Below are 15,571 nucleotides of genomic sequence, written 5' to 3'. Positions count from 1 at the left end.
GTTGATACTTAGATAGGTAAACTTTTCAAAGGTGAGTAGGCTACTGATTTCTTAAGTGAGCTGCTTTGTTATAACATCCAGACAGTGTCCAGAGGTACTACTCCCAAGCAGTTGTTTTGGAAAAATTGTGTTCTTGCTGAGGACACCCTTCAGCTAGAACTACAGAAACATAACTTTAGACAGTTCTCCAGCCAGAATTGTCCCACCAGGTAGTGGATGAAATAAAATTAGTAATTTTTAGTGTGTCTTTTTTCTTTTTTGTTGTGCTGTGTATGGCAATGTATTGTATAAAATACTAGTACAAACTACCAGTATAAAGTACCAAGAGTACTGCTGCTATTTAGTAAATGTAAATTCAGCTGAGACTGTGCATGCTTATTTTATTTTCATTCCGCAGAGAGGAATCTGTTTGTCCTGTAGAAGCAAAGGGAAGAAGCAAAGCTCTGTGTGCATCACAAACAGAAAAAATGCAATCTAATTGTGCTCTGTATGGTAGAAGGTAATGTTGCCAGGTGGTCAGCTGCCATGCTGCAGGTGCTATAGTACTTCTCTAAGGAAATGAACTGCTTTCACTGCTATTAAAGCAATTAAAAGACATTCAAACAAATGGAACACCAGGACATGACAGATCTAACAGATTGAACTAGAAAATTAGTAGTCATGCTTGTTAGATTAACAGAAAAATCACTAGTGGTATTGACATTCAGGAGTTTGTAGTTGCTTTAAGATTTCTATGTCCCATTGAAGTGAATGGGTACTACTTTAGGACTATATTCAGATTTAACAACACATTGATCTGTTACCCATTTGCGTTGTCATGGCTTCTATCACCACTTTACAGAGATAGACATTTATTTCGCACTGAGTGAAAGCTTACCATCTAAGAACTTCTCTTGACATCCTTCAGATTATAATGCTTTGAATCCCATTGCTATTGATCTCCTCAAGGTCATTTTCTCTGTGTTTGCTTGGTACTAAGTTCCAGTCCCATTGACAGTGGAAGTTTTGCAGATGATTATAGTTATATCTGATATTGACCTTCTAGATTAAGCCCTTAAGATAAATATGGAAGGAAGAAACAGCCTGTTCTAATTGTGTTCAGGTGACTGGATGTTTAGAGATGGAAAATGAAGATGCTGCCTTTCTGACCACTACAGCTCAGCATAGGTGTAGTAATGGTAATAGAAGAATGAAGGGTTTGCTTCCTCTTGGGTCAAGGGAGGTCAGTTTCTCTGTGGAGAAATTATATTTCTCCAAGTTCTCCAAGTTCATTTAAACAAAGGCACACCTGTCTGAACCCCTTCGAGAGAACTTTGTTCTTTGTCTTGTATCACATTAAAAACCTACCTGGGCTAAGTGTATTAGGGGTTAGAGGTTTTCTTGCTATTGAAAGTAAGCTGTTTGAGTTAAAAACATTTTTTATTTCTGTTGCTTCTTTGTGAGCTCTGAATGTAGGACTGCACACTTAAAAAATGTTTTCTCTGTTTTCTGTGTCTGAATTAAGAGGAGTTCCAGGTCTCTTATTCCTATGACAAGATTTATACCTCCACTTGCCGTTGGAGAATAGGGAGAATTGTGTCAATAACTTCAGTAGGGTTGTAAGTAAAGCAAGTTCCTGGCCAATAACAGCCAGCTCACACAAGCTTCAGCATGGGATCTTATACTACCAGAGTATCTTCATCACCTTCCATGACACCCTTCATTGTGCTCAGAGCTTTCCCAGGAGTGGCCTGTTGAAATGGGGGAAAACTTCATCAAGATCTGTTGTGCTGCGGGCAGAGTCGTTTGCAACTGCGGAATGGAAACCATGCAGAATGCACGGTGTAAATTTGGGTTGAGAAGGCTCCTCACAACAATTGTGTCTTTGTGGAAGATGATGTAGTATTTATGCATGTGCAGACACATGTATGCACATTAGACTTCGTGTCTGCGGTGCCATTTGGGGTAATAACAAATGGTATTGCAATGCTCAAAGCAGTAGGAGAGTGAAAGGTGCACATCTACTGAAAGATTAATACCGTGAAACATTGGAAAGCAAGATTCAGGTTATGAACTCTTAACAGTCAAGGTTGGGAAATTCCAGGCCACAGCTGCGTGTCTGAGACAAACACATATTCACCTGGGCAGGAGTAAGAAGATTTTCTCCTTCTCGTTAACTTCTACCTTCTTGTATTTTGCTCAACGCACTGACATTCTACTACAGTGACATGCTGTTTCTCCAGTTCCATGCCATCTATCATCTGCTGGGAAATAGAGGAGCTACAACAGCGCCACAACTGGCTCATGTGTTTCTGTAGCCGAGACACTGGCTGTAGCCAAGACAGGCCCATGGTCGTGATATTCGCAGCATAGAAGTGTGTTGCTGTCATGGGAACATGCATAGGGATGCACTTCAGCACTTGACAAATTCATGGGAGACTCGATCCTTTCTCCTCTTGTGCCATGTCCTTGGTCATTTTGCAAGTTCTTAAAGTCTACTTCTTTCCTTATTTTAGAGTTTCCTTTGAGTAGTGTCACCATTTAAGCATTACTTGCTTTATGTCAGTTTTCATACCTCTATTTTTTTCCACAGTTAAGTGCTTACAGATTTTTAAGCAGGCTAATGCTGCAGTCACTGCCTGTGAGAAGTTTGTTGTTGGTGTTCACCAGGAGCTACTGTAGCTACTGCAATAACAGGGTTGAACCTCAATAAATCAACCAGCAGTTGGAGAATTGCAGACTATTTCTAAATCCTCTGAGTCGATAGAAAAGGTGAAATACTTAAATCTTCATTTTGTGATCAGAAGACATGAAAGAGAAATTTATTCTCTGATAGCACTATCATGTACAACAATATAGATAAGAGATGGTGGATATATTTCTTAAATAATTTTCTTTTATGGCTATTATATGCACTAAAACCAAAGATGAATGGGAGGCTGGTGAGGTTAATCAGGCCATATGCTGCAATGGGTTGATAGTAGGAACATGGGTTGAATGTAAGAATAATGAATGTCAATCAGTTGCTATTAAATGTAATGGCCAGTGATTTACCATCTCATTAAAAGATTGGGACACCCAATTCGCTTGTATGTGAATAGCAAAACAAATAGTAATTGAAATTTCCTGATAGGGCATTGAGTTCTTGTTCTAAACTTCCATTAATTTTGCCTGCATAGGAAGAGGAACAATTTAGCAGAGTGGAAACTATTTCATGGGGCGTATCAGAGCACAGCCTAGTACATGGGGACAAGAAAATTGTTTTCCAAAAGTAGAGTCTATAGGTATGTGTATGAATTTTGTGTGTGTATACATATTGCATTTTAGCAAGATTTGGCATCAAAGGGAAATAGTGCTTTTTACTGCTTTTAATATTTGCTGCAGCGTCTGGATTCCTTTGAGGTGGTTCCCTACTCACTGTACACACGAGACTCAGAGGTTCAACAGTGCCATCCTGTGGATGATCTTAAAGGTCTGAAAGCTGCTGGCAGATAAATAAATGACCTCAACAGGATAAATTATCATAGAATATCAGATACTGTATGTCCCCACGCAATCAGCTAAAATATTTCCCTCTGGTAGTCAGTCAGACTAATTATTACTTTTCTGTCCAGAAAATTAATAACCTAAACCAATTACAACCAATGGAAAAGTATTTCAGGCAAGCTGATGAGCAGTGTGCTTGTTAGTTTTATTCTCTTGCTGAGAAATGTGTTTTTAATCATCTCAGTGTGGTTTTAATCATCTTGAAATTTATTTTTGCAGACAATGCCAAAATCAAAGGCAACTGTAAATTCAAATAGGCACCCCTATAAAGAAGTATCTGGACATCTTTAAAGAGGCATTAGAGTGAAACTTAGTCTAGTTAACGTTCATGTTTCATAACCAGAAAATATGAATTCCCAAACAACCTTGGAGATTAAGCTGGGTGGTTTGAACAACTGGCCACAAAACTTTTAATTCCAGAAATAGAAGGGCAGGATTAAAGTCTGAAGTTTTGTTGACTGAAGATGAAAATCTGTTCGGAATACTTGGGGAACTTTCTGTTTATGCCAGGGCAAGGTAGAAAACCACAAAACTTGCTCTCATTTGGGAACAGTTGGGGAATCGTTGAGTAACTGCAGATCACACTATTTCATATATGGTTTTCATTTTGCTTGCTTAAGCAAATTGTAAGGAAAGTGCATTATGTTTATTTGGAAATGAGCAGAGAAATAAAGGGCAAGCTGCTGAGTGGAAGGTTGTGATCGTTTTTCAAGTCGCTGCTGTTTTGGGGTGCTGAATGGGCAAGAGGTGTGCTGTCTGTGTGCTGCCATTACCTGTGGATCAGGGAGTTGAGCGCAGCTCCAGGTTCTGCACTGTATCTCTTTGGTTTGCTGGAATTTCTCCTTTGCTTTCTTCGTGGCTGTCATGGGAATTTCTCGTTTGCTTTCCACAGCAAGAGGCCAACTACAAGTTGCAGTACATACCACTCAATGATTTGATTAAAACAAGGAAACACCAGGTTACAAACTCCAGTGTTACTCTTTGATAGTTAAAAATTATGACATGATTTGTGATTCTGAAGTCTTCAAAAACCACGTCATGCTATTATTTATATATTCCATATGTCTGTTTGCCAGGCTTACTTAAGACAGCAAAAGGTGATCACCAGGGATAAAACATATCATTAATCCCCACGAGTATGAAAAGATAAATATGAATCATTCCCATTTAGAAGATTAGTTTAATGCAGTTTTAATTATTTAACTTTTTTTTTAACCTACTTTGACAAAAAAGTCTTCTAGCTTAACAAAAGCCTTGCATCTGTACAATTCTGTCCTTTTTAGAGTAGGTTAATATGTTTTCAGTGTTGACGAAATGGAAATGTTGGTATTGATGCCTTATTTGCAGGAGGTTCTGCACTTAATTCTATGGTATTTTAAAGGTATCTGTTATTACTAGTTTTAAATGTATGTCTTCTACAAGTGTCACTCTCTACTTATATGGTAAAGAAGATAAATGAGAGCAGTATTATCCACTCCTTTGTATACTGTATGTAAATAGTTCTAGCTCTCTCCTTATGTAGAAGGTTCTCCATGCTCTCAGCTATATTATCTGTCTTTATTTCTGCTCTAGTTCTTCACTTAGAATATTCCTGGCCTGTACAAAGTATTTTGATTGAGGTATACTGTGAAGTATACCTCATTCCTTTTTCTCATTCTTTATTCATCCTGGCATGTTATTGTGATTTTTCTGATCACCAGTGTACATGGAAGATTTGCCTTCCACACTGTCTGGCTGGGGTAAAACCCATTTCCCATTTCAGAAGCTCTTATAGTTCATGTGGAAAGGAACTGTGCATATGCATGGGTCTGTTGCCTGATTTGTCGACTCTAAATGTAGCCTTTATTCTGGATTGCACTGTGAGCAATGCTCATAGTCCTTCCTCCAGACTGGATCTGCTATTCCAACTGCTGCTGGAAACAAGCATCAGATCTGATCTGTCCCATCCGGTAATGATGCAGTAGGCAATTTAGGTGCTGCAAACGGCAGAGTGGCTGCAGGTGTTCATCCCCACATGGCTATGGGAATGTGCTCCGCTTTGTTCTGTATTTGGGACCACTCTGAAATAGCAGTGAATCTGTGTATGTATACGTGCACAGCCTCTGCTCGTGTGTTTGCACATTCACTGGATTTAGAGATAGATACAGTTAGCTATAAAATTTCCTGTTAAATTAGAAAACTAATTTATTCAGTTGCTCTATTTCAATGGACTTGGATGAATACTCAGCTGCCCTATGTATGTTCTGTGGCCTGTAGGAGATTTCACAGTAATTCCAATGCCACTGTGTTTGTCTTTACAGTATGTCTGTTCAACTAATCCCCCTAAGGTGAAGGAATAAGATTTTAATATTATTAATGTTTCATTTCATCTAGTTAATGATATTTTCAAATATTTTATCTTCTTTATGATTTAGTTGCCATGTCAGATAAAGATCTTGGTTAAGCTAAATATTACGAAATAATAAAAGTCTTTATTTTATTTGAATACAGTCAGGATAAATGAATCCAGTAGAGGATCTGATGTTAGGCAGGTACAGCACTGCACATGTAAAATCAGGGTAAGTTCTCTGAATGCTCAGATCTTAACAGATGTGTTCTTTTTCTCCATATGTTACAATAAAATAAGGATTTGCTCTGAAAGTATTGACACAAACACTAACCAGTCTTGGCAAACATGCTGTTTTGTTCCTTACACAGTATCAGCTGTGGCTATTAATTAACTTTAAATAAATGCATGCATTAAATAGCTGTAAAGCACATATATGTATAAACAAAATCAGTTTTTGTCAGAAAGCAGTAATGGTTTTTTTGCTTTCTTGTTTACTGATGCCTAGACAAAGGAATGCTGCATCTTCAAAGCAACATCTGTCAAACTGATTTTCATCAGATTAAGTATATCCTCAGAGCAACCATCACAGCTTACAAAATACTGGAAATGTAGGTTGTGCTTTGCATAAAACACCAATAGAATTTAAAGCACTTGAAAGTGTTTTACAAATGTAGCAATGATAGGCTGTGCCTGTTCTCCATATTTGCTTCTATTTTCGGGAGGTTCTTGGGAAGATAATGAGTGATGTTGCAAAACTGCAGTCCCAGTAGATGTCACAGAGTGCAATTGCGGAGTTATGGTCCTGGCAGCTTATCTGCCAACCACCACAAAAGCCAATGGTTTGGGAGTCTGGCAGTAGAGATTGAATTTGTTGTGACGAAGTTCATCTGTGGAAAGATTTCTCTCATTAAGAATGAAATTAAAGCATGAATCAGTGACTGATTATCCAGGCCTTTCTCTGATCCGTTGAATTCTTCATTAGTATAGATGTGCAATTATATATGCTCTGGCCTGATTCTGGTTCTATAGATCATCAAAGATAATGAATAATATTAAATTTTTAAAGATTTTTTTATGGAACAATGTAATCTGGTAAAAATGGAAGGAAAGGCAGTGGCTTTGACATAGAACATAAATACTGACACACTCAATCATTTGCAATTTTGGCCAACTTTCTGTCTTTTTTCCTTCTAGAGAATAATTAATGCATGGAAATGAGCTTCCTGTTAGACTGCTGTGTCTTCCATAGGAGTGAAGCATTTTGCACATGTAATGAGTTAAGTACAGAGGTGAAGAAGCGTCATTACAGTGTGCACCCACAGCCGATTGTGGAAAATCAAGTCAGCCAGAAACAAATGCCAGGATTTCTGTAGAAGATCTTTGTACACGGAGGGTAGAGGCACTTGAGCTGGAAGCCAGGACAGTCTTCCCATTAGTTCTTCCATTTAAAAGCTGTAAATCTAGCATAAAGCAAGAAGAGTACAGTCAAAAATCCATGGAGAGGACAAAATAGGGGGAATGTCAAGGAGAAATCTGTTCTAGCTGCATCTGGGAGGAGATACGTTTTTGCAGCTCTGATTTCCTATTAGTTTGTTCACTGTATATCAGCACTAGCCTAAAATGTCCCACACAAACCCTAGGTGAGTCAGCGTGAGGTGTTTTGGTGCCTACCACACACCCGTGCGATAGCCCTAATGAGTAGCCTGTTTCTAAGGCAGTGTAACTAAAGATGGTCACAGAACCACTTGCATACAAGCAAGGCTAAATATGTTATTTCATGATAGAGTTTAAGATAAGTGCTTTATATCTGAAGAATATAGTCTTTACCCGGAAAATAGTATTGCTGATTTTTGTCGTCTTTATAAAGAGGTACATAGCTGCTTCTGTAGTACTATCTGAAACATAATCAGATTGGATTTTAGATTAACTGAAAATGATCTTTGTAGGATCTTCAGCCTAGTTCCTGAGACAAAAAAATATACAAGTAAGTTAAAGTAAGTACAGAAATGTACCGAATATTCTAACTCTGTCCATCTCTATTAGGTACTCAGGGAACACTGGCAAGCTTGGGTCCTTTGAATGCATGACATTTCAATAGGAGACCAGGGTTTCTGAGAGTATTTTTGCGATTTGCAGTGGTAAAGGTTGTGTTTGTAATAACCATTATGCAAGAGATTACTTCTGGTTGTCACTGTTGGCCAGAGCCATGGAGCATTGAACTGGAACATGGAGCAAGAAGTATGAAACACACAGCAGATAATGCAGTGTGATAGTCAGCAAACAAATCATGGCGCATTCAGCAAATACAGACCCTTTTGGGGAAATGTTGATTTGAATTTCATGCATCGTCCAAGCATAATGAACACTGAAAGGTCATGGTAAAAATATAAGAAAAAATCCATCTGACTTGACTTTCTCACTATCCAATATCATTAATAATGCAATGTCAAGCAAAAAACTGTGTCTCTGAGTGTGACTAAAGCCAGATTCCATGTATAGTTGAAGAATAACTTGTCAGGGTTTTTTTTCCTATTTATTGTTCATTTTCTTTATAATGTCATGGTGTTAGTTTGTGAACCGTACCTTGAGCCACTGCAGGATGTACATCTGTGTTTTCTCAGTGAGTTATTTCTTTGAGTTTGTTACTCAGCATCCAGAAAGTCTCATGCAGACTGTAACATACTAATTGGCTCAGTACAATTAGGATGAAATGAAGGTGTTTGCTGTCTTTGCTTGTTATTAATTTGTACTGACAGAAAATTAGGTTGAAAAAGTCTAATACAGCTATCAAAATATTATTTCTTATTGCAGGAAATATCAGTGTTGCTCTTTAATGGAAGTATTTTAGAGCAGAACTCCCTTCCTTTTTCCTAATCCTGTCTTTCTGACTTTTTGAAAATTTCTAGAAGGGATTCTGAACCTTGTTAAATAACCAGAGTGCTCAGAGACTGTGTAGCAATACCATGACTTAAACAAGGCTCAGGCAATATTTATGAGTTCATTATATCAAGGTGTAATACTGTGCTGCTTGTTATCTTAACTTCACATAACATTGTGTTAATAAATTTTTACAAGCTGTGTACTTGTTAAGTCCATCATAATAATCACTATCATTCCTCTAATAAATCATTTGATTTGTGTTTGCTTTGTGTTGTTCCAACCTTGTGAGACATAACATCACAGGGTAGAAACCCTTCTCAGGTTAATGAACCACCTGCTCTGAGTCCTCAGTGACAGACATGCTCACCTCCTCACTCTCTTTCCCTTTGCAATGCCTCAAGTTACATGGTTTTCTTAAAGAAGAATTACCTGTATTGTGGAGATTTTCTGGAGCTCCAGGTCTCAGTCCCTCTGTAGACTGTGCAGATATATGGTTTTACTTGTCCTGGAGACCAAGTTGCAGAGTATCTGTAATTCACATGCTGGCAATGCCACCAGGGTGAACAGCTGGTGGCTGTGCTGTGGCCTCCAGATAGAGGTGGGCGCTTCAGTAAATCGGTGACCCAGGGAAACCAATCACTCATGCTGACCAAGCTTCAGAGTCAAGTTCTACGTATGGAAAGTCTGTTCTTGTTGGCAGGGATGGAGGGTCTGCAAATGAAAAAGCAGGATACACTTTGCTGTATGTTTTTTAATATTTGTTTTATTGCAGACACGATTCTTCTTCTTATAACAGAGTAGATAACTATCTGCTTGAAAATCTGTGATTTGAAGTACTGAGTGTTGTTTTTTCTGAGACTCAGGTTCCTAATTCATTTGATTGACAGATGTAAACTTGAAATTTATTTCATTCTCTAACACAGCAGTGAGTTTAGTCCAGCTACAGTTTCCACTGTGCTATACAAATACACTAAACCTAAAGTACTGCTGGCAGCGTATATAAAAAATTTGAGGATTAAGAAACCAATGCAAACAAAGACCCTCAGCTTTAAGTAAGAAACTGTTGTTGGACTAGCCTTTTACTGCTGTCACAACCAGTGTGAAGTAATAGCAGCCAAAATCTACAGGTTTGTTTTTGATTGGAGTAAGTACTAGTAAGGCACTAGTCATTTGAAGAGGCAATTTGTCTTGTCTATTTGAAACATTCCTTAACTGCCAGAAATGCCACCTTTTTTCTCATTACATGTGTGATGTACTTTTCATTTTTATGTTCTAAACAACTGGTAAAAATAATCCCTCTTATTTTTTTCAGCCCACCTAAACCAGCGGTGTTCATCTCTGGTGTCATTGCTAGGGTAAGATTATCATTACATTTCTCTCAGTCATAGAAAAATTACTGTAGGCTTTTCAGAATTATCACCGATCAGAGCAAAATTGATCTTTTTCATACCCCTTCCTCTTCTGTGTGAAGAGGCTTTATGTTTTTTATATTCGTGTAAGGCCTGTTAAACATTCTTCCTGGGTTTGTGTGAAATTGAAACTATTTATTGAAATTACTTCCACCGTTTTACTTTGAATTTTAGCACTTTAAGTTTATTGGATAATCTTTTTATATCTAAGTTAGTTATTACTGCACTAATTTCCTTTGGAAGCAGTTGCATGTTAAATGTGCTGCTATAGCTTGATCTGTGATGAGGAGCAACACTGCTGTCTGTAAGGATACGTGTTTGAAGATGTGTTTCAGGTGCCCTTTGTGTCTTGAGGTACTTGGGGATTCAAGGTGTTATTCCCTAGATTTAAACACTAGGCAGGACCTAGAAATCCATAAGCTAAATAAATAAATATTAAGTAGCCATTAATCATATGATCATTAATTTGTGGCTCGTGTATTGTGACAGGGTTTTTATCATGGCTCATGGTTACCTTTATCATGACAGCCTTACATCACTGGGGTGTGTAATGTGGTTGTGTCAGATCCTGTAGGTGGAAAGAGTGAGCTGATGCCATTTTCCTTAGCCCATAAGGAATAGGCATTCAGCAGCATTAGGGAGAGAATGCAGAAAATGTCAAGTCTGAGGAGATCTTTGAAAATTGGAAGCAACTTGGAGTATAGAAAAAAAACAAAACCAACCCAAAATGTAATAAGTTAACCTAGTGATTTAAAGAAAAAAACCAAACAAGTTAGAATAGAAAAGTAGAATTTGGAGTAGATTGAAATAGGGTCAGGTGTGAAACATGCCATCTGAGACATCAGCTTTGTACAAAATAGCCCTGTGTAAGGTGGTTGCCCTGTGAGCTGATAGAATGCAGGGAGTTCCTGGTTTATGATATGTTTGTCCTGCTTTCTAAAGAGAGAAGTTGTGGTGCTATTCTCCCAGTGTCGCTGAGCACTGATAGTATTTGTTTCCCGTTGCTTTTTGAAAACCTCATGGGACTGACCCTAGAAGCGGCAGTGGTAAATAGGTGACGTAAGTGTTACACATGAACTAAGGCTGCCCAACAGCAGCACGTGAGAGCTAACACTAGCAGCCCTGGTTAAAAGAGCATGTTAAACTTAAAAGCCAACCTCCCCTAAGATATGAGCCACAAGTACTTTTAGATCCTGCCTTCCTTCCTACAGAACTGGCGTTGTTCAGCCTGCAAAAGAGAAGGCTATAGGGTGACCTAATTGCAGCCTTCCAGTACCTGAAGGGAGCCTACAAGAAAGATGGAGCTGTCTATTTACAAGAGTATATAGTGACAGGACACGGGAGAATGGTTTCAAACTGAAAGAGAATAAGTTTAGATTAGTTATCAGGAAGAATTCTTTATTGTGAGGGTGGTGTGGCACTGGCACAGATTGCCGAGAGAAGTTGTGGATGCCCCATTTCTGTAAATGTTTGAGGCCAGATTGGAGCAACCTGATCTAGTGGAGGATGTCCCTGCCCATGGTAGGGGGGTTGGAACTAGATGATCTTTAAAGTCCCTTCCAACCCAGGCCATTCTACGATTCTGTGATTCCTACAGTAGGTTTTCTTGTGCAGGTAGTTTTTCATGCTGCCTTAACTTATTTTTAAAATAGTCTCCTCTTTTTAGTGGCTTTGTGAAAACCAAACAGGTCTGAAGAGAGGAGTGCTTGGGGGTTTTTTCCCTTGGGTCACATTAAGATGCTATATTCTTGGATGGTGTGTGTAGCTGGAACAAGTGAGACTTGTGAAAGAGAAAATTTTAAGTTGCCTAAAAGATTGGAGTAGTAGGATGTGTATGGGGGACTTCAGAGTAACATGCAGCACTGTTTTCCATCTGCTTTTCACATTTTAAAAATCGTAGATCCATTTGAACTGGAAAGCACACTTTTAAGATTTCTTAAATTTTTCCTGGTTGTTCTTTGAACAGGGTGATAAGGACTTCCCTCCAGCTGCAGCTCAGGTGGCTCATCAGAAACCACATCCTTCTGTGGAAAAGCTTCCACACCCACAACATGTCAAACAGCACATCCATCAGCCCCGCAAATGATCTGTCCATCAAGATCTCAGCCAAACTGCTGTCAGTGAATAAATTTTCAAGAGAAGACAAAAACCCTTTAGGATTCACACTGTCAAATCAGTAAAATTTACCTCTAAAATAACATGCTGTTTCTTTTTCTTTAGTTGTCAAGGGTTAATAAGAATGAAGACATTGTTCAGTTGTTATCCCAGATGGAAAATTCTCTATTAAGTATTTGCTGATTGGGATGCTTTTTAATAATATTTTCTTATTGCCAAGATAAAAACTTTAGTATGAATAATATGATTAATGAGCTTATAACTTTTAGTTGTGGCATCACCATAGCAGATAGTTAATGTAGTTTTATTCTAAGCCAATAGGGAAGAATGGCCCTTTGGTCCTGGTACCTGTGCCGTTCGTTGTATGTGCTGAGACATAAATTGGTGGTTGTCTGGATTATGTAGAACTGCTGTAGTGTTCAGTATCCTACAGTGTTACACCCCAGTGACTGTGCCCTCTGAATTCAACTAGGAAGATGATAAAAGGGCCCCAAAACCTTCTCAGGTGGGCAGAGTTCCAGCTGAATCTTCTTTACACCCCTTTGCACTTGCACAGGCTGGCTGAGGTTTTTCCCTCTGGGGGTATTAAGAGGAGAGAGAAACCAGAGTTACAAGAACGCTGCTGCTGTAGGCAACCAATCTCTGATCTCATGGGTTTCACTAAGGGGCTGTATTTTTGAGGTGATGATTTCTCAATTGCAATAACAAGTTGGAGGAGCTCAGTACCCTCTGGAATTGAACTTAAAGTAAATTGGTGAAAAATCTGTTTACTTTTTTAAGTTAGAATTTGATATCACCATATGAAATTAAGAGGTACCGTTAGCAAATATGTTTATGACACAACCTCTGTTGCACATCATATTTTTTCCTAGTTGTCTTATTGCGAAGGACAGCTGTGATATGGGGGATTAAAAAAAAGCTATTTTTCAAATAGAGCAATTGTTTTAGTTTTGGCCACATAATTAAATCTTTTGATTGCTAAGCTCAAAATCACGTAGGTCTATGATTTTGCTTCTGTAACTCACTTCTGTAAAAAACAGGAAAATTATTTTTTTACATCCTGCCTATGTTTTTAAAGTGTCCTTCTGTTTTTAGTTGACTACAAATACCATATGGCCTTTAGTACCCCTCAGGTTTATAAAATTTCTTATGGTGTTAAAAAAGTGGGAACTAGCACTGCAACCATTCACCTGGCAAATCAGTGAAAGTTTGGGATCACTTTGGGCTTTACTAATTTATTTATGTTTAAAATCAAATAGTATTTAAAACCAGTGAGGAGAGTTTTAAAAAAACATTATTTTTAAAAATTTCTGCAGATTAAATCATTATTTCCTGAGCAGCTGATTTAAAACAACAGCAGTGAAATAATGGCAAATATGGCCCATTTCACAAGTGGAATAACTCACTTCATGTAAGTGAGAGGGACCTGACATTTCCATCTCTTCATAGGCTTGAAATGGAAATGATGTTTTGCAAATTCTGTGCGTGGATATATTTATTCTACACCCGAGGAAGGATGTACAATCTGTATATGCAGTCCTGAATTTCAGTTTAATTAGATAACCGTACTTGCCTTAAGGAATGAATGTAGTTTATAAGAATAATTCTGTATTAAAATATGCATAATTTTTAAAATATGCTTTCTGTTTCTGATGTTGGTGCAGCAGAAGCCTTGGTTGTAGCTGCTTATGAGTGTACAAGTGATTCACGCATGAGTAACTCATTCATAAGGGTAGCGTTTGTTAAGCCTTGTGGAATATCTACACGAGATAATTTGCTGGCAGGAATGTTTGCAGATTCAGGACAGGAGGTGGTTGATGGTGCAGCCAGGAGCTGTCAGTGACCTGCATCAGCAGTGAAACTGATCATCACAGTCACTTGATGCTGGTACCTGCTGCTTTGGGAGGGAGCTGGGTGGAGTTCAACTCTCCCTTGTGTTGTGCCTACATCTGCAGTAGTGTCAAGACCTCAGCTGTAGTCAGTGGTGATGCAGTCAAACAGTCAGTAGAGTTTAGGTATGACATTGTTGACCAAAGAGAAGTGTCTTTCAAGATGAGCTGGATCACTCTTGGCTCCACTGACTGCAGTGGAAAACTAAACCCAAGTGTAGAAGCACAGGATTAGGTGGGACTGGATACCTCTGCTCCATGTCTTGTAATGAGTGGTAGAATTGCTTCTGAAAGCAACAACACATTTCCATTGCAATACTAAAAGTTAGGAACATGGATGCGTTTGAATTACAAACTACTGCTCCTGGTTGTTAATGCAATATATACAATATACATAGAAAATACATGAAATTTGTCTTTGATTACTTAGATAAGTAAGTTTGTACAATGGAGTATGGCTCTTAAGATAGCTTTAGTGGCTTTTAGAGTGCAGGAATTCCTATATGGTTAGAAAATGTCTCTGTATGAAAGCCTATTATATATCGTTGGGAAGTTTCCATGTTTATACATCAGCGTCCTTACCAGAGCATTACCTTGCTCGAAATAAAGAGTCATAACTGGTGAACTGGATTTCCTACTGATGATTATTGATGCTTTTAAAATATGTTACAATGACATATAAGCACAGAAGATGTTCAGATGTTATCTTGAAATGACTGCAAAATAAATTTTCTGTAATTGTCAATGTGGCAATGATGCAACAATAAAGCATGAAGTTGTGTATTGGGCTCTTTTTTTCCTCTAAGTACGATATAAATCAGCAGGTTGCAGCTTTTTGGGATTTATGAGGTTTTATTACAGACTGCTGCACGACTGATAACATTTTATAGAGAGTGAAATTTATTATGAAATTTTATGGCACAGTGGATGAGCTGTTTTGAATAGTCCAGTTTCATGTAAAATAAAAAGTAGATGCCACCAGCTAGAACGAGAGATGCTGTTTTCCACTGTGAGATTGGAGATGGTAGCTCAGTCTTTGCGAAGCTATAGAATCTAAGCCTGGTGATAAATCAGTATGGTAAAGGAAATGAAATCTAACATTTTCCATTGCTTTTTCAATACCTAATCTTCTTTCAGAAAAAGAAGGTATTTTAATCAGAAGAGGTGGCAAACTTTTCATAAAGCTGCATTCAGCATTACTTAGCGCATGCCATAACACAAGTGATTCACAGAAGAATTCAAAGAAAGTGCTGCAGTGTGTCTAGAAGCTTTATGATACTTTGGGCATCCTGTATTTAGTATATGTGTAGTTGTATATAATACAACAAATTTATTGATACAGTGGAGATATGATAGACTTACTGTTTCAGGACTATTGCAATGTTACATCCTTAGACTGCAATCACATAATCATAGAATTGTTT

The 15,571-nt window shown here is 38.1% G+C and overlaps 1 protein-coding gene across 1 annotated transcript in view; it reads left to right on the top strand.

Moving 5' to 3' along the window:
• DAP (death associated protein) overlaps positions 1 to 14,934 on the top strand; it is a 51,881-nt gene extending 36,947 nt beyond the window's left edge. The window contains exons 3-4 of the mRNA XM_027681402.1: positions 10,047 to 10,089; positions 12,110 to 14,934. Of these exons, the coding sequence (XP_027537203.1) occupies positions 10,047 to 10,089; positions 12,110 to 12,229 (163 nt within the window). The 3' untranslated portion in view covers positions 12,230 to 14,934. The remainder of the gene's footprint in view (positions 1 to 10,046; positions 10,090 to 12,109) is intronic.
• Positions 14,935 to 15,571: the final 637 nt, after the last annotated feature.

The sequence above is a fragment of the Neopelma chrysocephalum genome, unplaced genomic scaffold (assembly GCF_003984885.1).
Source record: "Neopelma chrysocephalum unplaced genomic scaffold, ASM398488v2 Primary Assembly neopelma1_22b, whole genome shotgun sequence".
Classification (NCBI taxonomy): domain Eukaryota; kingdom Metazoa; phylum Chordata; class Aves; order Passeriformes; family Pipridae; genus Neopelma; species Neopelma chrysocephalum.
Note: the sequence above shows the minus strand (reverse complement) of the source record. Positions and strands in the feature narration are given on the sequence as shown.